Here is a 20,599-nt window from a genome sequence, read left to right on the forward strand (position 1 = left end):
TCTTTTACTTTTTTATTTTTTAGTTCAAGGAAGTGTTTTTAGCGTTTTATCTCCTTATTTTCTCCTTGTCTTTAGGTGGGGGTTCAGGAGCATGGCACTATTGTTCCCCCATATGAGATGAAGGGGCACAGGAATAGTTATGCACTGTCAACTCCTTCTCGCCACCGGCCAGAACCTGGGGTGTTGTACCTTGGGTCCAGGTCCCGCCTACCTTCCCTGCTCGTTTCGCTGTCTCAGCCGGCATGATGCAGGTATCTAATAGCTGGCTGAAGACTTCAGTTGGTAAGTTTCTCTGGGACAGGGTGAGGATAATCTCTCCCCCCCTGTGGTGGAATCTATGGATCAAGGGGAGTTTGTTTCTTCGGTGGATATCCGAGACACTTACCTTCACATCCCAATTTTTCCGGTGCATCAGCGCTATCTCCGCTACGCCATTCCGGAGGGCCATTTTCAGTTTGTGGCCCTTGGGATGTGGACTTACTCAGTCGCTCCTCTGCTGACCCCGGCAAGTGGTCTCTTCATCCAGAGGTGTTTGCGGAGATCTGCAACCTCAAGGGCACTCCGGACGTGGACCTCTTCACATCTCGCCACAACCAGAAAGTTCCTTGCTTTGTCACAAAGTCCAGAGATCCTCTGGCCCTAGCCGTAGACGCCTTAGTGATCCCATGGTAGCTCTTCGTCCTCCCCTATCTCTTCCCTCCTCTTTCTCTCCTTCCCAGCGTCCTGAGGAAACTCAAAGCGGAGGGCGTTCCCGCCATTCTCCGACGTTGTTCGCCTAGTGGCCAACGTACCACTGTGCCTCCCAGTTTTTCCCGACCTGCTCTCTCAGGGTCCCCTTTGCCACCCCAATTTACTGTCGCTGCTTTTGACAGCATGGCAGTTGAAACCACGGTTCTAAGGGCCACGGTTCTAAGGGTCTCTCTCTCTCTATCTCTATCTCTATCTCTCTCTCTATCTCTATCTATCTCTCTCTCTCTCTCTCTATCTCTCTCTATCTCTCTCTATCTCTCTCTATCTCTCTCTCTCTATCTCTCTCTCTCTCTCTCTATCTCTCTCTATCTATCTCTCTCTCTCTCTCTATCTCTCTATCTCTCTATCCTCTATCCTATCTCGTGACTGCATTGGAGAGGTCTTCTTTACGGCTCGTTCCAACTCCTCTGATCATAGGTTTGGGCTATCTCTAAAGCGCCCTAGGGTGGTCTCCTCGGGTTCCTATCCGGAACTCCTCGGAATCCTATCGGGACAGGTGCTCTCCTCATGGTTTTCTGGAAGCGCACCTGATCTCAGGGTCACTCACCTGGTCGCCGCCCTAGGTCTCCTGATCTGCGGGGCGTTTTCCCCTTTTCCGTGACGTTTGGTCCGTCCACGTCCACTTTTGGGTCCGAGATGGCTATCGGATCGAGTTGACCTCTTTTCTAAGGGATTGCTTTTTTTGTCCCCCCGCTTCCCCAGTTCCACTTTCTTGGCAGTGGCATTTTGAGTCGCGCTTCGGACCGTTCTCGCTCAGGGAGTGATTGTCCCCGTTCCTCCCAAGGAGTGTTTTTCGGGCTTCTATTCGAACCTGTTTGTGGTTTCCAAGAAAGGGGGTTCCGTCCGCCCGGTCCTGGATCTGAAGCTCCTCATCCGCCTCCTTCTCCTCCGTCATTTCCGTATGGAGTCTCTCCGTTCTGTAGTGGCATCCATAGATCAAGGGGAGTTTCTGTCCTCTGTGGATATCCAGGACGCCTTCCTCCACATCCCCAATTTTTCCAGCACATCAGCGATATCTTCGCTTCTCTGTTCCAAATGGGCCATTTTCAGTTTGTGGCCCTTCCATTTGGTCGGGCCACAGCTCCATGAGTCTTCACCAAGGTCCTTGCAGCAGTTATCGCCATTCAGCGGGCTCGGAGTGTATCCGTAATTCCCTACCTGGACGACCTCCTTGTCAAGGCTCCAACCTGGTCCCAGAATCAAGAGAATCTCCTTCTCATTCTTCAGACCTTGTCCCGTTTCGGCTGGGTGGTCAATCAGGACAAGTCCAACCTGACCCAGCCAGTCTCTAATCTTCCTGGGACTCCAGTTCGACACAGCGACCGCCCGGATTCGGCTTCCGCCGGACGAGCACCTTGCTCTATTATTAGGAGTTCGGATTCTCCGGTGTCCTTTTCCGGTTTTCATTTGGTTCTGCATGGAAGTCCTGGGTCAGATGGTGGAGGCAATGGAAGCCGTTCCTTTCACCCAGTTTCATTATCACCCTCTTCAAATTTCTCTTCTGTTCCTGTGGGACAAGTCTCCGCTATCCCTCGATCACAGGATCATTCTTCCTTCCAGGACTCGCCAGTCCCTCCTGTGGTGGCTTGGGTCCCCTCTTTGTCAGGGGTGATCCTTTCTGCCCCTCCACTGACAGGTCATCTCGACGGATGCCAGTCAACATTTGGGGACCGGACGGTCCAGGGCCTTTGGTCCTCCCGGGAAGCTCTTCTCCCCATCAACATCCTGAAACTCAGGGCAATCTACCTTTTGCATCCTCCATTGGGAGCGCCTTCTCCAAGACCGTCCTGTTCGTGTCCAGTCGGACAACTCAACAGCTGTGGCGTATGTCAATTGCTAGGGCGGCACAAGTTGCTCAGCGGCGATGGCCGAGGTCTCCAAGATCCTTCTCTGGGCGGAGCTCAGAGTTCCTTCCATCTCAGCGATTTACATACCAGGGGTGAAAAATTGGGAGGCGGACTTTCTCAGCCGACCCTGGCGAGTGGTGTCTTCATCCAGAAGTGTTTGCTGAAATCTGCAACCTCTATGGCTCCTTGGATGTGGACCTGTTTGTGTCCTGCCACAGCCAGAAAGTTCCTCGCTTTGTGGAGAAGTCCCGGGATCCCTTGGCCCTAGCCGTGGATGCTCTGGTGCTTCCCTGGTCTCACCTCGCCCTCTCCTAGCTCTTCCTTCCTCTCCTTCCCAGGGTCCTGAGGAAACTCAAAGCGGAGTGCATTCCCACCATTCTTGTGGCCCCGAACTGGCCCATGGTACGCCGACGGGGTTTGTCTAGTGGACCACGTGCCACTGCGCCTCCCAGTTCGTCCCGACCTGCTCTCTCAGGGTCCCCTTTGCCACAAAAAAGAAAGTTGCAACAGTACTCTTGGTCAAAAAATGGAGGCTCTTAGCGCACTTTTTGATCAAAATGTGTCCCCCCCCCCCCCCCATCCACCACGCGGAGGTGGCCTCATATCGGATGGGACCCTAACATGATAACTCACCTCTGCTGTGCATATAGCCTCTGACTGTGTGACATGTTGGATCAGCCATTGACTAAACCACCTCCATTCTGAGAGGGGTGGGGTGCACGGCTAAAGAGGGTGCCACACCCCCAACTTACAAAGTAGAAACAAAAGGAAAAATAGCCAGCACAACAACCTAATGCACAGGTGCCTGCTGCTGTGGCAAATACAAAATGTACAAAAAAGAAAGAGTGCTGTTGCAACTTTCTTTTTTGTACATTTTGTATTTGCCACAGCAGCGGGCACCTGTGTATTAGGTTGTTGTGCTGGCTATTTTTCCTTTTGTTCCCCTTTGTCACCCCAATTTACAGTCACTGCATTTGACGGCATCGCGGTCGAGACCATGGTTCTAATTAGAGATGAGCGAACTTACAGTAAATTCGATTCGTCACGAACTTCTCGGCTCGGCAGTTGATGACTTTTCCTGCGTAAATTAGTTCAGCCTTCAGGTGCTCCGGTGGGCTGGAAAAGGTGGATACATTCCTAGGAAAGAGTCTCCTAGGACTGTATCCACCTTTTCCAGCCCACAGGAGCACCGGAAAGCTGAACTCATTTATGCAGGAAAAGCCATCAACTGCCGAGCCGAGAAGTTCGTGACGAATCGAATTTACTCTAAGTTCGCTCATCTCTAGTTCTGATCATGGTCTTGATGCAGTACGGGCTGTTCAGATTTACTGACTCCTTCTTTGTGCTTATGGAGGGTCGTTGTAAGGGGCTTCCTGCTTCGAAGGCGATTTTTTTCACGGCGGATCTGTTCTGTTTCGGAAGCTTACCGCTGCAAGGGGAAGACTCCTCCTTTCAGGGCTTCCACTCGTTCTTTTGGGGCCACCTGGGCTCTCCACAATTTGTAAGGCGGCCACCTGGTCATCCTTACACAAGTTTACAAGTTTTACCCGGTACATACCTTTGCATCTGCTGATGCTGGTCTGGGCCGAAAGGTGTTGCAGGCAGCTGTGGTCCAGCCTTCCACCTAAGTTGCTTAAATTTTTTACCCACCCCGGGGACTTCTTTAGTACGTCCCATTTTTATGCTTACCGTAAAATCTTTCTCGGAGGATCCATTGGGGGACACAGCACCCACCCATTTGTTCTGGTGTTCCTGGTTTGGTGACCTGTCCGAGGGTGGTTTCAGTTCATTTTTATTCTGTGGTTTCCTCGGACAGTTACTGTTTTTTTTTTCTTGTTGGTCTTTTTGTTTTCTTACCTGTTGGTCCTTTCCTACTTCTCTGGGACTAAACTGATTAGTTCAGGTTCCTGTAGGCGGGTATATCCTGCTGGAAGGGGCTGACTTTTCTTGTTGCCTAATGTCAAGCCTCCTAGTGGCAGCAGCATATACCCATGGTTTTTGTGTCCCCCAATGGATCCTCCAAGAGAGAGATTTTACGGTAAGCATAAAAATCTACTTTTCTCTATCAGCTCCATTGGGGGACACAGACCATGGGTGTATCCTGCTGTCACTAGGATGTTTGACTCTATGGCAACAAAAAAAGGTCGGCTCCTCCCAGCAGGATATACCCGCCTCCAGTTTTAGCTTAGTGTCTGAAGGAGGTGGACATGGTCTGGAATACTCCAGACCAGGTCTTATGTTTTATTATTTTCCTAGTTAGGGATGTGTTAGTTTTTTATTCCTTTTTCTTTCATGTTTTCAGGTGGGGACTCAGGAACTGCGGCTCACTGTTTCCCCATATGTGCTGTTAACCCCCTCTCGCCAACGGTCAGCGCCTGGGGTTGTACCTCATGGGTCCGGGTCCCCCCTATTCCCTGCTCGCCTCGCTCGCACATGGTAGCTCGGCGTGATGCAGGTGACAGAAAGCTGACTGAAGACCTCACAGAAGACTCCATTAGGTAAGTTCTTCTGACTGAGGTGAGTATATATTCCCTTTCTTCCTTAGGTGCAGACTTGCAACCTCTGGAGACCCTCAGTTTTTGGTCCACCTTTCAGGGTCTAATGGGGCTGGCCTGGACAAGGGGCTTTATCTTTATTTCTGGGGCGAGCAGTGGCATTTTTGGGTGAAGGGGCTCAGTTTATTCACATGCTTGTGTGTGTTTTACTTATGCGTCTGACGGCCGTGGCGTTTATACTGTACGGGCGCACGAAGCGCCGACTTACTTTCACTTTCGGCAGTAGACAGCTGCCGGCGTATATGAGTCTCGCCCGCTCACTTCTCCGCGTGCGCATATGCGAACGACATGTGCGCTCGGAGCAAGGAGCGGGTGCCATTACTGTATTTCTTCTTCGGCACTTCGACGGCCGGGGTGCTTTAGCTCCGCCCACAGGGCCGCCAGAGCTTACAGGAGGCGCGAATTGTCCTACAATCAGCGCTGTGCACGCGATTGTAGGTGGCAGGGGCCAATCAGCAGTGCCCCTGCTCCTGGCATGCCCCTCTCTAGCTATTGGCTGTTTTTTTTTTTCTCCCTCTCTATCTACACTAGATCGGAGTTCTCCTCACAGCATCTGCCCTGGGGACACAGGCTCAGGTGAGAGAGTTCTTTTTTCATTATGTCCGTACCCAGAACTGTTCCTCCCTCTAAACAAACAAATGGAGCGTTAGTTTACCATTTTGTCTGTAAGAGCTGTAATTCCAAAATGCCTCGTTCTGCTGAACCCACTTGCTCTGCCTGCTCCACTGCTTCCCCAGACCCCCTGGCACCCTCGTATGCTCTTGCAGTCCCGGTGGATTCGGCCACCCCTCCAGCCTGGGTTTCTTCCCTGTCCCAGTATATGGCTGACTTGACTCAAGCCTCCCGTTCGGTGGCTGAGGCCTCCCGTGACGTGGTGTCTGCCTTGAAGAGGTCTGCCCTACGCCGGCCCTCTAAAGAGTCCCACTCCTCTTCTCCACATGCTTCACGCTCTCACAAGCTTACTAGGGGTGCTTCTTCTGACTCTTCCATTGAGTCTTCAAGTAGACGTGGGTGCTCCGCTCGTGGGTCCCGCCCCCCTCTGTCATCTGGTTACAAACGTCGCTCCTCCAGAGGACGTTCCCGGAGTCGACGCTCTGCCTCGCCAGAGCCGCGTACCCGATCAGGCTCGCCCCCCTCCAGGGCTGCCTCCACTCGTTCACATTCTCCTGGTGAACTGGCGGATGAGGCTTCTGAATCGGCATCTGATTCAGAGGACCGCTCGGATACAGTTGAAACGGTGAACTCATTGGTTGCGGCCATAAGAGACACCTTTCACTTAGAGGACCCAGGATCTTCGGACGTGACTCCTGAAGTATCCTTTCATTGTGCTAAACCAGCACCTCAAATGTTCAGCTCTCATGCTGAATTTGACACCCTTCTGGAATCTGCATGGAGACATCCTGACAAGAGGTTCCCGGGAATGAAGAAGGTTCAAGCGCGTTATCCATTCGCCAAGGTCGTCTCAAAGGTGGTTTCCCCTCCCTCGGTGGATCCACCAGTTTCCCGTCTCTCTAAGGCTACTACACTGCTGCTATCAGATGCGGCTGCCTTCAAGGATCCGACGGACAAGAAGGTGGAGTCCTTAGCGAAGTTTGCTTCTGAAGCAGCAGGCTCTTCCCTGCTTCCCACCTTCGCCTCTGCATGGGTGTCCAAGGCCCTAACGGTGTGGTGCTCACAACTCAGTCAGGGTATCCTGGCGGGATCCTCCCCAGAGGATCTGTCTGCTTTGGTTTTTCAATGCTCTAAAGCTGGGGACTTTCTGTGTAGAGCTTCTATGCAGTCAGCCCATTGTGCTGCCTTTGCTGTTGGTCACCTAGCGGCCCTCCGCCGTTCCATGTGGCTTATGGCGTGGGATGTGGATGCTGCCTCCAAAAGGACTCTCACCGAGCTTCCTTTTACTGATACCCGTCTTTTTGGCAAGTGCCTTAACAAGATTATCTCTGAGGCGACAGCAGGTAAGAGTTCCTTGTTGCCTGAAAATAAGGCTCGCACTACTTCCCAGAGGAAGTCCTCTTCCTTCCGGTCCTTTCGGACCTTTGGCCCCAATAAAGCGTCTGAGCAGGCGCCTTCGCAGGACAAGAAGGCTCCCTCGTTCCGGTCACGCCCGTTCCGGACGTTTTGCGGCCAAATCGGGCAACCGCAAACCAACTTCCGCATGAAGTGAAGCCCCCACCCGCAGATTTTTCTCGGGTGGGAGGCCATCTCTTACTTTTTTGAGACATCTGGACCACACACATTCAGGACTCCTGGGTCAGGGACGTGGTGTCCAACGGATACCGCATCGAATTTACCTCCCTTCCGAGGGATCGATTTTTTTTTTTCAGTCCCGGGCCCCCCGATCTCCTTCTCTTGCGAAGCAGTTTCGGCAGGCCCTCCGATCCCTACTTCTTCAAGGAGTCATTGTCCCCGTTCCTCCCGAGGAACGTTTTCTGGGTTTCTATTCCAATCTTTTTGTGGTCCCCAAGAAGGGCGGTTCTGTGCGGCCAATCTTGGACCTCAAGCATCTCAACCGTCATCTTCTCATTCGCCACTTCTGAATGGAATCTCTCTGTTCAGTAGTGGCATCCATGGAACAAGGGGAGTTTCTTTCTTCGGTGGACATCATGCCTACCTCCATGTTCCAATATTTCCCGGCCATCAGCGGTACCTCCGCTTTGCGATTCCGGAGGGGCATTTTCAATTCGTAACCCTCGCCTTTGGTCTGGCCAATGCTCCTCGGGTCTTTACCAAAATCCTTGCACCAGGGATAGCCCTGTTGCGGTCGAGAGGAGTCTCAGTGATCCCTTACCTGGACGACCTTCTCATCAAGGCTCCCACCAGTGTCCAGACTCTGGAGAATGTGGATCTCACTCTCCAGACCTTGGATCGCTTCGGGTGGATGGTCAACCGGGACAAGTCTGTCCTCTCTCCCACCCAATCTCTGATCTTCTTGGAACTTCAATTCAACATTGCCTCTGCCCTGATTTGCCTGCCGCTGGACAAACATCTGACTCTCCTGTCAGGAGTCCGCTCCCTTCGGGCCCAGGTCCCAGTTTCCATCCGCATTTGCATGGAAGTCTTGGGTCAGATGGTAGCGGCCATGGAGGCCGTGCCTTTTGGCCAGTTTCATTACCGCCCCCTTCAACTGGCGATTCTCTCTCTTATGGGACAGATATCCTCTGTCTCTCGATCGCAAGATTGCTCTCCCCCGTCGGATCCGTCAGTCTCTGCTCTGGTGGCTCCCCTCCCCCCTTCTTCTTCAGGGGCGGACATTTCTTCCCCTCCACTGGCAGGTGGTTACAACAGATGCCAGTCTGTCGGGCTGGGGCGGTGTGTTTAGGGACTGGACGGTTCAAGGCCTCTGGTCTCCCCGGGAAGCCCTTCTTCTGATAAACATCTTGGAACTGAGGGCAATTCTTCTTTGTCTTCTTCTTTGGGAGTCCCTGCTTCAGACCCGCCCTGTCCGCGTCCAGTCGGACAACGCCACGGCTGTAGCTTACATCAATCGGCAAGGCGGCTCTCGCAGCTCAGCAGCCATGGCCGAGGTGACAAAGACTCTCCTCTGGGCGGAAAACAAGGTTCCGGCCATTTCAGAGATTCACATTCCAGGTGTGCTCAACTGGGAAGCGGATTTCCTCAGCCGGTCCGCAGCCGACCCAGGCGAGCGGTCTCTACATCCGGAGGTCTTCGCGCAGATCTGCGACCTCTGGGACATTCCAGACGTGGACCTCTTCGCGTCTCCGCACAATCGGAAGATTCTTCCATTTGTGTCAAAGTCCCGGGACGCCCTGGCTCTAGCCGTGGACGCCCTAGTGATTCATTAGGCGGGGTTTGCCCTTCCCTATCTGTTCCCTCACCTTCCGCTCCTTCCCAGGGTTCTGAGGAAGTTCAAAGCGGAGAGCGTTCCCGCCATACTGGTAGCTTCAGATTGGCCCCGAAGGACGTGGTACGCCGACGTAGTCAGGCTCCTGGACGATGCTCCGTTGCGCCTTCCACTTCGTCCGGACCTGCTGTCTCAGGGTCCTCTTTGCCACCCCAATTTACAGTCGCTGCATTTGACGGAGTGGCGGTTGAGACCGTGGTTTTGAGAGGCCGCGATTTCTCTTACCAAGGCATTTGCATCATTCTCAGGGCTCGTAAGCCCTCCTCGGCGAAAATTTACCACCGTACCTGGCGGTCTTATTTTCATTGGTGTGAAGCTCAGGTCTTGTCTCCTGTTACTTTTTCCGTTCCCCGTCTTCTCTCCTTCTTGCAGTCGGGATTGGAACAGGGGTTGTCTCTCAGTTCCCTTAAGGGTCAGGTTTCGGCCCTTTCTATTCTTTTTCAGCATCCTCTGGCTTCTAATTGTCATGTCCGGACCTTCCTTCAAGGAGTGGCGCACGCTTCCCCTCCTTATCGGTCACCTTCTCCCCCTTGGGACTTAAACCTGGTTCTGGGTGTCCTCCAAGGTGCCCCCTTTGGACCCCTTAGGGAGGTGTCCCTGCGCCTCCTTTCTTGGAAAGTGGCGTTTCTTGTCGCTATTACCTCCATTCGGAAAGTGTCTGAATCGGCAGCTCTTTCCTGCCGTTCTCCGTTTCTGGTGATTCACCAGGACAAGGTTGTCTTCCGGCCAAATCCTTCCTTTTTGCCTAAGGTCGTTTCGGCCTTTCATCTCAATGAGGACATTGTCCTTCCGTCCTTTTGTCCCGCTCCTTCTCATCCTAAGGAGCGTTTGCTCCACAAACTGGATGTGGTTCGGGCTGTTAGGTTATACCTCTCTATCACCTCTTCCTTTTGTCAGTGCAATTCCTTTTTTGTCCTTATGCAAGGTCATCGTAAGGGACAACCTGCTTCCAAGGCCACCATTTCTCGGTGGATCCGGTCTGCCATTTCGGAAGCCTATCGCTGTAGAGGGAAGATCCCTCCCTTCAGGGTTTTGGCTCATTCTACCCATTCTGTTGGTGCATCCTGGGCTCTCCAGAACAAAGCCTCGGCCTCGCTGATTTGCAAAGCGGCTACCTGGTCGTCTTTGCACACTTTCTCGAGGTTCTACCGGGTTCATACCTTTGCATCGGCTGATGCTAGTCTGGGCCATAAAGTGCTTCAGGCGGCAGTGGAACAGCCGTCTGCCTGACTATCTGCCCCCCAAGGGACAGCTTTGGTACGTCCCATGGTCTGTGTCCCCCAATGGAGCCTATAGAGAAAAGGATTTTTTTATGCTTACCGTAAAATCTCTTTCTTGAAGGATCCATTGGGGGACACAGCTCCCGCCCTTTTTGGGTTCCTCTTTGGTTCTCTGTCCGAGGGTGTGTTCAGTTATACTTTTTTTCTTCTGGTTCTCGGACAGTTCGTTTTTTTCCTTGACCTGTCTGTCCTCTCCTTGCTCTGGAACTAAAACTGATTAGCTCAGGGCCTGGAGGCGGGTATATCCTGCTGGAGGAGCCGACCTTTTTTGGTTGCCATAGTGTCAAACCTCCTAGTGACAGCAGCATACACCCATGGTCTGTGTCCCCCAACGGATCCTTCGAGAAAGATATTTTACAGTAAGCATAATAAAATCTCCTTTTTATCCACAATTCATATTTGAATGTGGCTGTTATCTCCCATATCCCACATCCTGGGAGAAGCTTTATCCTGTGCTTATTGCCACTCTCTGCTGAGCAATGAACTGTGGCAGTTGGATAGAAGGGCAGTTACAGCTGATCTTAACAAATTTTATGGCTCAGGAAACTTATTGTCACTTTCCCCACCAATTGTTAAGGTTATATTAATTACAGTAGTACTAAATACTGCAATGCTGCACCCTGTGTACTATATTATAGATCTACTCAAAATGTAGAAAAATGACCACACAATCCATCTAGTCTAGTGATATTTTGTCCTTATATTTTTATGTTTGGATAGATATACATTTATCCCAGGCATATTTAAAAGGGTACTCCACTGTAGGATATTTTTTAACATTATCCACAGGCTGCCATAAAACATAAACTTAGACTTACCTGCGGGTGTTCCGGAGTGCCCGGATATTGCTGCTCTCGTCCTCCGATGTGGTCGTTTTCTTGGTTGCCGGTGATCGAAACTTCACACTGCATCATTGTCTGCAGCGATGTCCCACCTCGATTGGCGATAGGCTGAGTGGCAGTGTGATGTATTGAGACCCAGCACTGGGCTTCTTCCTAGTATCGGGGATCAATTCTTCACACTATTGCTGGCTGAGAAGAACACTGCATCAGAGGACAGGTGAAGTGATACCAGTTCACCGGGAATCGGCAGGTAAGTCTTAAGTTTTTTTGTTTTGTATGTCAGAAGCCTGGGGATAATGTTCTACAGCGGAGTACCCCTTTAAAGTGTAGTTGTAGTAGCTCTCTCCCACCCTATCTTTAGATCAGGTGTAGAAGGATGCAAATCTATGCTCGGCAGTACAATTGCCAAGGCAATTGACAACCCCCAGTGGGTTTTGTGCATTTTATGACAAAGATTGTTTGTCTACATTTTCAGTTCTTTTTCTGTGCTTTTGTTCTGTACATAGTATCTGATGCCATACGATTACAGGGAAGTTGGAGCTTTGTAAAAACGTGCTCACTGCTAACAGACTTGTACCGGAAGGTGAGTTTCGATATAGTTTTCCCTCCAGGTGCCCCTTAACCTCTTAAAGGAGAACTCCAGACCACAAAAATTGTCCCCCATAGTGCCGGCAGTAAAAAAATAAAGATGTACATACCTTCCTCCGCGGCCTCCGGTAACCGTCTCCGGCGCAATCCACTTCCTGGTTTCCGGTGGTCGGATGAATCAGCCAATCACCAGCCGCAGCGCAGTCCGACTCGGCCGTCGATAGGCTGAGCGGACACAAAATTCTTCACTACACCGGCACCTGCGGCCGGGGCCGAAAACGTCACACTGCCGCTCAGCCTATCGCCGGCTGAGTCGGACTGCGCTGCGGCTGGTGATTGGCTGATTCATCCGACCACCGGCAACCAGGAAGTGGATTGCGGCGGAGACCGGAGCTGGTTACCGGAGGCCCCGGGGGAGCGGAGGAAGGTATGTACATCTTTATTTTTTTTTTACTGCCGTCACTATGTGGGCCAATTTTTATGGTCTGGAGTTCTCCTTTAAGGATGCAGGGCATACCTGTACGCCCTGCGCCCGGTCCCAGTATATAACGCAGGGTCATGCCGTGACCCCGTGTCATAATGGGTCGGTCCCGACGGCTAATGACAGCCAGGACCCTGGGCTAATAGCACTATTAACCCTTTAGATGCGGCGTTCAAAATTGATCGCCGTGTCTAAAATGAAAGTTAAAGCTTCCTGGCAGCTCAGTCGGGCTGATCGGGATCATCGCGGTGAAATTGCGATGTCCCAATCAGCTAGAATGCGAGCGGAGGTCCCCTTACCTGCCTCCGTCGCGTCCGATCGGCGATTGATTGCTCCAAGCCTTGAGTAATCGACCGCCGTTAATGCTGATCTTTGCCGTGTTAATGCATGGCAATGATCTGTGTATGAGATCGGTGTGTTCAGTGTAATAGCCACTGTGGGGGGGGGGGGGGGGGGCGCTATAACACTGCAAAAAAAAGTGACATTTTTTTTTTTTACAAAGATCATCTAACCCCTTCCCTAATAAAAGTAAGAATGGCCCCCTTTTTCCCATTTAAAAAAAAAAAATAAAATGTGTAAATAAACATATGTGGTATCGCCGGGTGCGGAAATGTCCGATCTATAAAAATATATTGTTAATTAAATCGCACGGTCAATGGTGTTCTTGCCAAAAAATTCCAAAGTCCAAAACAGTGTATTTTTGGGTCACTTTTTACAAGAATGAATAAAAAATTATACCGATGAAAACTTCAGATCACAGCGCAAAAAATTAGCCCTCATACCGGCCCGTATGTGGAAAAAAAAAAAAAAAAAAAGTTATAGGGGTCAGAAGATGACAATTTTAAATGTATAAATTTTCCTGCATGTAGTTATGATTTTTTTATGTAGTAATACAATGTCAAACCTGCATAAGTAGGGTATCATTTTAACCATATGGACCTTCAAAATAAAGATAAGATGTAATGAAAAATGCACTGTGTAGTAGGGATCAACCGATTATCGGTATGGCCGATACTATCGGCCGATAATCACGATTTTGGGCATTATCGGTATCGGCAATTACCTTGCCGATAAGCCGATAATGCCGTCCCCCCACCCCGCACCAAACCCCACCCCCACCCCCGACCCACCGCACCGCGACCACCCCCCCCCGACCCACCGCGTCGCACCCCCCACCGTAGTGCTGGGTGGTATACCGGTATGGATTTTTGCCCATACCGCTATACTGGTCGGGCCCCTCCCCCATTCTCCGAGTCAATAAAAAAATATAAATAAACTTACCCGTAATGGGGGTGGTCCGGGCCATCCATCCTTCCTTCCTGTAGTGTCCGGCGCTATTCCGGGTGGAGGGTGCACCGGTACGGGCTGTCCTTCTCTGGGGGTCCTCTTCTCCACTCCGGGCAGGCTCCGGCCTAGTACGCTGCATAGACGCCGCTACGCCGTGACGTTAGGTGCGTCGCTGCGCACGGGCGTCACTGCGCAGCGGCGTCTATGCGGCGTACTAGGCCGGAGCCTGCCCGGAGTGGAGAAGATGACCCCCCGAGAAGGACAGCCCGGACCGGTTCACCCCCCACCCGGAATGCCGCAAGACACTACAGGAAGGAAGGATGATGGCCCGGACCACCCTGACAGCTAGGGGAGAGAAGCGGGTGGTGGCGGCGGCCTATGGCACCGCAAAAGCCACTGCAGTGCATTGATTTAAAGCGCCCGCTTTAAATGAATGACCTGCAGCGGTGTCGAGGGGGGATAAATAGCCGATAACTTATACCAGAATATTGGTATAAGTTATCGGCTATCGGCCCTAACCTCCACCGATTATCGGTATCGGCCCTAAAAAAACGATATCGGTCGATCCCTACTGTGTAGAAACGGAAGCCCCCAAAAGTTACAAAATGGCATTTTCATTTTTTCAATTTTGTTGCACAATTATTATTTTTTTTCCGGTTCGCCGTGGATATTTTGCTAAAATTACTAAGTAGAGATGAGCGAACTTACAGTAAATTCGATTCGTCACAAACTTCTTGGCTCGGCAGTTGATGACTTATCCTGCGTAAATTAGTTCAGCTTTCAGGTGCTCCGGTGGGCTGGAGACTCTCTCCTAGGACTGTATCCACCTTTTCCAGCCCACCGGAGCACCTGAAAGCTGAACTCATTTATGCAGGAAAAGTCCTCAACTGCCGAGCCGAGAAGTTCGTGACGAATCGAATTTACTGTAAGTTCACTCATTCGTATTACTAATGTCACTGCAAAGTAAAATTGCTGGCGCAAAAAATAAGCCATAATATGGAATTTTAGGTGCAAAATTGAAAGCGTTATGATTTTTAGAAGGTGATGAGGAAAAAATGAAAATGCAAAAACGGAAAAACCCTGCATCCTTAAGGGGTTAATCTAAAGATTTCACATGTGAGCTTTGGTGATAGAACAGTGTTGTTTTAGTTTCTGATTAAAAAAAATATTGTATCTTTCTTGATCTCAAGGCTCTTCTTTTTGTTTACATTCCAGTTGTTTGTTTTGCTCAGTGCTGAAAGTCTGTCTTCCTGCATACAGAGGGTCTTGGATACGCAGGAGGTCAATTGGCACCATGTTTTAGCCTGCATTTCATGCCTAGTTGTTTGCCAGCCTGAAGCCCAAAAACTATTGAAAGGTGAGGATGTGGTAGTATGTAAAGAAAAAGTGTAGTTTTAGTTTTTTATAGGATAACTATATGTGTTTATGTGTGTGCATATGTGCATGTCTAGATAGAGAGAGAGATATATAGATATAGATATATATATATATATATATATATATATATCTATATCTATGATAATTGCCTCCTTGTGGTGGTGCTGCGGCCTAAATATGAACATCAGCATAATTCTGTGAATACATTTGTTTATCATTATATTCTTTTCTTGCTGTAGATCTTTTGAGCAGTCTCCTGTCACAAGCTTTTGAGACTTATGAGCTGGAGTATTTAATCACAGCCTTTCTCATTGCTCGGCAAGCGGCATTGGAAGGACCTTCTGCATTTATGTCCTACACAGAATGGTTTAAGGTCAGAGGATGTCAGGTTCTGTATCTGGTTGCAAACAGTAATGAATTATCTCCTCATTGCTGCATAACTAGGCTTAATTCCTATTCTATAGTTTGTAAAAGCAGTGCAACAGTTTATATGGGAGCCTTACTGGCAACTTTATTAAATGTTAATAAAGGGGTACTCCGGGAAACTGAACATCCCCACCCTCCAAGACCTTCCCCCCAAATTCCTCCTGTAAAGGACCATCCTACTTACCCATCCTTGGCGTGCTCCAACCAGCACCTTTCGAGTTGAGGGCAAGTAACCGCCTGCTCAGTTAATCACCCAGTGAGGTGACACATCGCTATGGCCGGTGATTGGCTGAGCGGGGCAGTCACTTGTACTAGTCCCGGAAGATCAGGGCCGGAGCGTGCCAAGGATGGGCCCCATACAAGAGATTGCAGGGGTCGAACCCCTTGTGATCAGACACTTATCCCCTATCCTGTGCATAGGGGATAAGTTAATTTCCTCGGTTACACCTTTAGGCTTTATCTAAAAGCACCTATACATGGTAAAGTAGAGTATATGTACAAGTAGAAACATTTTTAATGTAATTATAGTTCCTTCCTTTAGTGCACGTTTGGTACTGCCAGTTCATACCAGAATACCACCAAGAAGTCACTGGTTTTCCTCCTGAAATTCCTTTCTGATTTGGTCCCACATGAAACATCTCAGTACTTAAAAGTGAGTGGTCCTGGACTATTATACACAGGTTTGTGTAGTGTGTTTCATTAAATGGGTTGTATTAAATTAGGAAGTCCTAGAACTTTGTCTGGCATTTCAGCTCAACTCCATTCAAATTTAATTGCAGTACTGGCCACAGCCCATGGACAAAAGTGGGGTTCACAGAATAGAAGTATTTTTTATTTGATAAGTTATCTTTAATTTCTTGCAGGTTCACATATTTAATCCACCATTTGTAGCAGCAAAATTCCGTCCCCTGTTGATGGAGTACATCACATTGGCTAAAACTCGGCTTTCAGACATGAAGGTTAGTCTCCTGAAAAAAGTCTGTGGAGAGCAGACTATTCTATGATGATTTTAACATTTGCTCTTTGCGTTCTTTTGTCTTTTTAGGTTTCTATTGAAGACATGGGCTTGTATGAAGACCTTTCATTTGGTTCCACCAAAGATCAGGTGTGGGACAGTTATATTTATTTAGGAAAGCTTTTAGAGAACCAGTATGGCCAACATCATACATTTCACATTACATGGTTTACCTAGACTTCTGTATAGCAAATTGTTTATGTTTAGTTATCTGGCACTAAAGTTAGTAACTACATAACTAGGCAGATTTGCATTCACTGACCCAGATTAATGTCTGACTTTTGTCTCAGATAGCAACCAATTACAGCTCTGCTTTAGTTTTTCAAAATGAGTTGCGATTATTGAATATCTGAGACAAAAATCAGGCACATTTCTGTCTACCAGATTAATAGATATGAGCCACTGTGTCCTAACTAGGCCATGTCTTCTAACGCCTTAAGGACAAAGGAATTTAAATTTTTTTTTTCTTCCTTGGCTTCTGCCTCCTTGTCTTCTAATAGCCATAACACTTTAACCCCTTAAAGACTCAGGGTTTTTCCGTTTTTGCACTTTAGTTTTTTCCTTATGATGGATTATTTTTTTGCGCCACCAATTCTACTTTGTAATGACATCAGTCATTTTACCCCGAAAAAAAATCTACGGCAAAAAGGAAAAAAAAAATAATTGTGCGACAAAATTTAAGAAAAAACACCATTTTGTAAATCTTGGGGGCTTCCGTTTCTACGCAGTACATTTTTTGGTATAAATGACACCTTCTCTTTATTCTGCAGGTCCATACGATCAAAATGATACCCTACTTATATAGGTTTGATTTTGTACTTCTGGAAAAAATCATAACTACATGCAGGAAAATTAAGAAGTTTAAAATTGTCATCTTCTGACCCATATAACTTTTTTATTTTTCAGCGTACTGGGCCGTATGTAGACTAATTTTTTGCGCCGTGATCAGAAGTCTTTAGCGGTACCATTTTTGTATTGATTGGACTTTTTTAATTTTTTCATGATATAAAAAGTGACCAAAAATACACTATTTTGGAATTTTTTTTTTTGCATGTACACTATTGACTGCGGTTTAATTAATGATATATTTTTATAATTCGGACATTTACCCACGCGGCGATATTACATATGTTTATTTCTATTTACACTTTTTTTTTTTTATGGGAAAAGGGGGTGATTCAAACTTTTATTATGATTATGATCTTTATTAACTTTTTTTTTTTTTCACTTTTTTTTTTTTGCAATGTTATAGCCCACATGGGGGCTATAACACTGCACACACTAATCTTTTACATTGATCATTGTTATCCCATAGGATAACATTGATCAATGATTCTGCCGCTTGACTGCTCATGCCTGGATCTCAGGCACGGAGCAGTCATTTGGCGATCGGACACACAGGCGGAAGGTAGGGGCCCTCCTTGTGTCCTCCAGCTGTTTGGTACGCCGTGATATCGCCGCGGCGGTCCCGAACAGCCGACTGAGCTAGCCGGGAGTAGTCTACTTTCACTTTAGATGCGGTGTTCAACTTTGAACGACGCGTCTAAAGGGTTAATAGCGTGCGGCACTGCGATCAGTCACAGCCACAGGTCTGTGACACGGGGCCTGACTGTGGACCCATGTTATAGAAAGGGAGAGGACTCAGGGCGTACAGGGGCGCTTTGCCTCCACTTCCCCGCTTTGTACTGAATCTTGGACTGTGTGTACAAAACCGTGTGTAGCTAGATTTTGCAAGACTATAACTCCCAGCATGCTCAGACAGCCAAACCCGATCCGAGCATGCTGAGAGTTTTATGTGTGTGTATGTATATATGTGTGTGTGTGTGTGTGTGTGTGTGTATATATATATATATATATATATATATATACACACACACACACATATACACACACACACACACACACACACACACACACATATATACATGCTGTGAGTTGTATGTGTGTGTGTGTTTGTGTATATATATATATATATATATCAGTGTTTTCTAAATGTTGTGTTGTAAGCTCTTGCAAAACTACATCTAGCAGCAATCTCGTAGTTGTAGTTTTGCTAAATCTAGCTCCACACTGTTTTGTAAACACTTATGCAGTCCAAGATGCAGTACAGAGCAGGTAGGGGGTGCAATGTGCCCTGGACAATGATTTTGTGAGGAGACTGAGTCAAAAAATTTTTTTCCGAGAGCTGAGGGGAGAAGCTGATGCAAAATCATCTGGGGTGCATAAAAGTCCCTTACACCAGCTATTACTGGCGGCCTCCAGCTACTGAAAGCAGCTGGGGGTCGCCAAGTATGTATCGTGCTTGAGTTAGGAGCCCACACCATACACCTTGAGCGGTACCATGACTGACTAGATCCGTCATAAGTCGCAAAGGGGTTAAAACCTGTTTTCAAAAATCAACTTATATCACCTATTGGGATAGGTGATCAGTGACCACCACTGGGATGCCAACAGATCACGATAACAGGGGTCCTATGTCCCTTTTTTTTGTTCACTGTGTTGGCGACAGTAGAAAGGAACTTGAATGGAGCAGCATTTAAGCATATGTGCTGCTGCTCCATTCAAAGTCTGTGGGACTAATTGACATAGCTGATCGCTATTCTCAGTTGGCTATCTTAGTCTCATAGACTACGAATGGGAGCCATCTGTAGTATGCAACAGCTTGGCTTTAAGTTAACTTAGATCTCACCCATTTAACCCCTTAGGTGCCACTGTGATTGGGGACCTTAGCATGTATGTGGTTTACAGAGAGAGGGGACTCCCCTGTGTGATTGACAGCTGATAAAAACTATTGTGGAGATGGTGTTAAAAGGAATACAAATTGTTATTCAAAAATAAGACTTCATGCAGCTGCTTTGACATTTTTTTTTTTTATGTTTTGGCCTCAAAAAATGGGATGCAAAAATAAATAAAATCACTGTGTCTTTTTCAAGGCCCAAAATAGCTTTAGCACCAGGGACTTAAACGGGTATTCCAGGCAAAAACTTTTTTTTATATATCAACTGGCTCCAGAAAGTTAAACAGATTTGTAAATTACTTCTATTAAAAAATCTTAATCCTTCCAATAGTTATTAGCTTCTGAAGTTTTCTGTCTAACTGCTCAATGATGATGTCACGTCCCGGGAGCTGTGCATGATGGGAAAATATCCCCATAGGAGCTGCACAGCTCCTGGGATGTGAGTCATCAAAAAGCAGTTAGACAGAAAACAGCAACTCAACTTCAGAAGCTAATAACTATTGGAAGGATTAAGATTTTTTAATAGAAGTAATTTACAAATCTGTTTAACTTTCCGGAGCCAGTTGATATATGAAAAAAAGTTTTGTCCTGGAATACCCCTTTAAGGTTGAGATCGGTTTGGTTGGTTTGGGCAACATGGAAGGTTTTCTACTAGAAAGTATTCTTTGAGGCCTAAAGTGTTTGTAATGTCATCATCTGCATTTTTGTCTCTGCAGGCACAGCCTCAGGCACAACAAGATGTCGAGAAAGCTGTTCAGATATTCCAAAATACAGGCAAGATTCCAACAAGTGTAATGGAGGCAAGGTAAGTGGAGGTTTGTTTACACATAGTGGCTTTTATGTATACTGTGTGGCAGATGTAATTTAGTGTTTTTTGGGGGGTACAAAAAAGGACAAGGTTTTTGGGGTCTTCATGATATAAACTAAGAGCGAATTGGCTCAAGGAGCTCAAGTGGGCATAAAGTGCGCTTCACTTGGTTGGGCTGGTTGAGGCTTCAGTGCCCTACTCCTTGGCTTACTTTCTCGGTTGGTCTTCATTAGGGGACACCTATACTTTTCTTTTATCTAAAGCCGAGGAACGTGCTCTCGATTCACCCAAAGTGCAAGAAAAAGTGCAAACGTGTTACACTAAAAAAACGTGCACAAAGGATGCGGTCTATCGCAAGCCCTTCTCCGATAGGAGAGAGGCCCCCCAACAAACCTTACCCTTCGCCTCCGGACCAAAAGGTACCTGCGAGGTTCCAGGTTCGATGTCCCTTTTCGCCGAAGCTACTAGGGGACCACAAATGCTCTCGGCATCCCCCTTGGCGTTAGCCAAGGTATCTTCCCGCAGAGCCGATAACGGTAGGTACCCTGCCAAAGCAGGAGTACCCGGGGTGTTTGCAGGGAGGTGCGGAACCTAATGGCCACACACACCTCCCCTAGACCGCCAGGAGGGACACCCAGAAGGGCTACCGCATCATGACAAATCATGTGAACACACAACACACAAAAAGTGACACCGTGAGACAAAAAGAAATAAATAAGTGAATGTGTGCAGATATACTGCCCG

The 20,599-nt window shown here is 48.1% G+C and overlaps 1 protein-coding gene across 2 annotated transcripts in view; it reads left to right on the forward strand.

The window, feature by feature from the left end:
• The window catches only part of FANCA (FA complementation group A), a 170,460-nt gene that overhangs the window by 55,297 nt on the left and 94,564 nt on the right, over window positions 1–20,599 (forward strand). For both annotated transcript variants that reach the window (XM_056525988.1, XM_056525989.1), the window contains 7 exons: window positions 11,643–11,719; window positions 14,708–14,849; window positions 15,109–15,242; window positions 15,837–15,947; window positions 16,159–16,254; window positions 16,341–16,400; window positions 19,764–19,852. In XM_056525988.1, the coding sequence (XP_056381963.1) occupies window positions 11,643–11,719; window positions 14,708–14,849; window positions 15,109–15,242; window positions 15,837–15,947; window positions 16,159–16,254; window positions 16,341–16,400; window positions 19,764–19,852 (709 nt within the window). The remainder of the gene's footprint in view (window positions 1–11,642; window positions 11,720–14,707; window positions 14,850–15,108; window positions 15,243–15,836; window positions 15,948–16,158; window positions 16,255–16,340; window positions 16,401–19,763; window positions 19,853–20,599) is intronic.

The sequence above is a fragment of the Hyla sarda genome, chromosome 6, assembly GCF_029499605.1.
Source record: "Hyla sarda isolate aHylSar1 chromosome 6, aHylSar1.hap1, whole genome shotgun sequence".
NCBI classification, from domain to species: Eukaryota; Metazoa; Chordata; class Amphibia; order Anura; family Hylidae; genus Hyla; species Hyla sarda.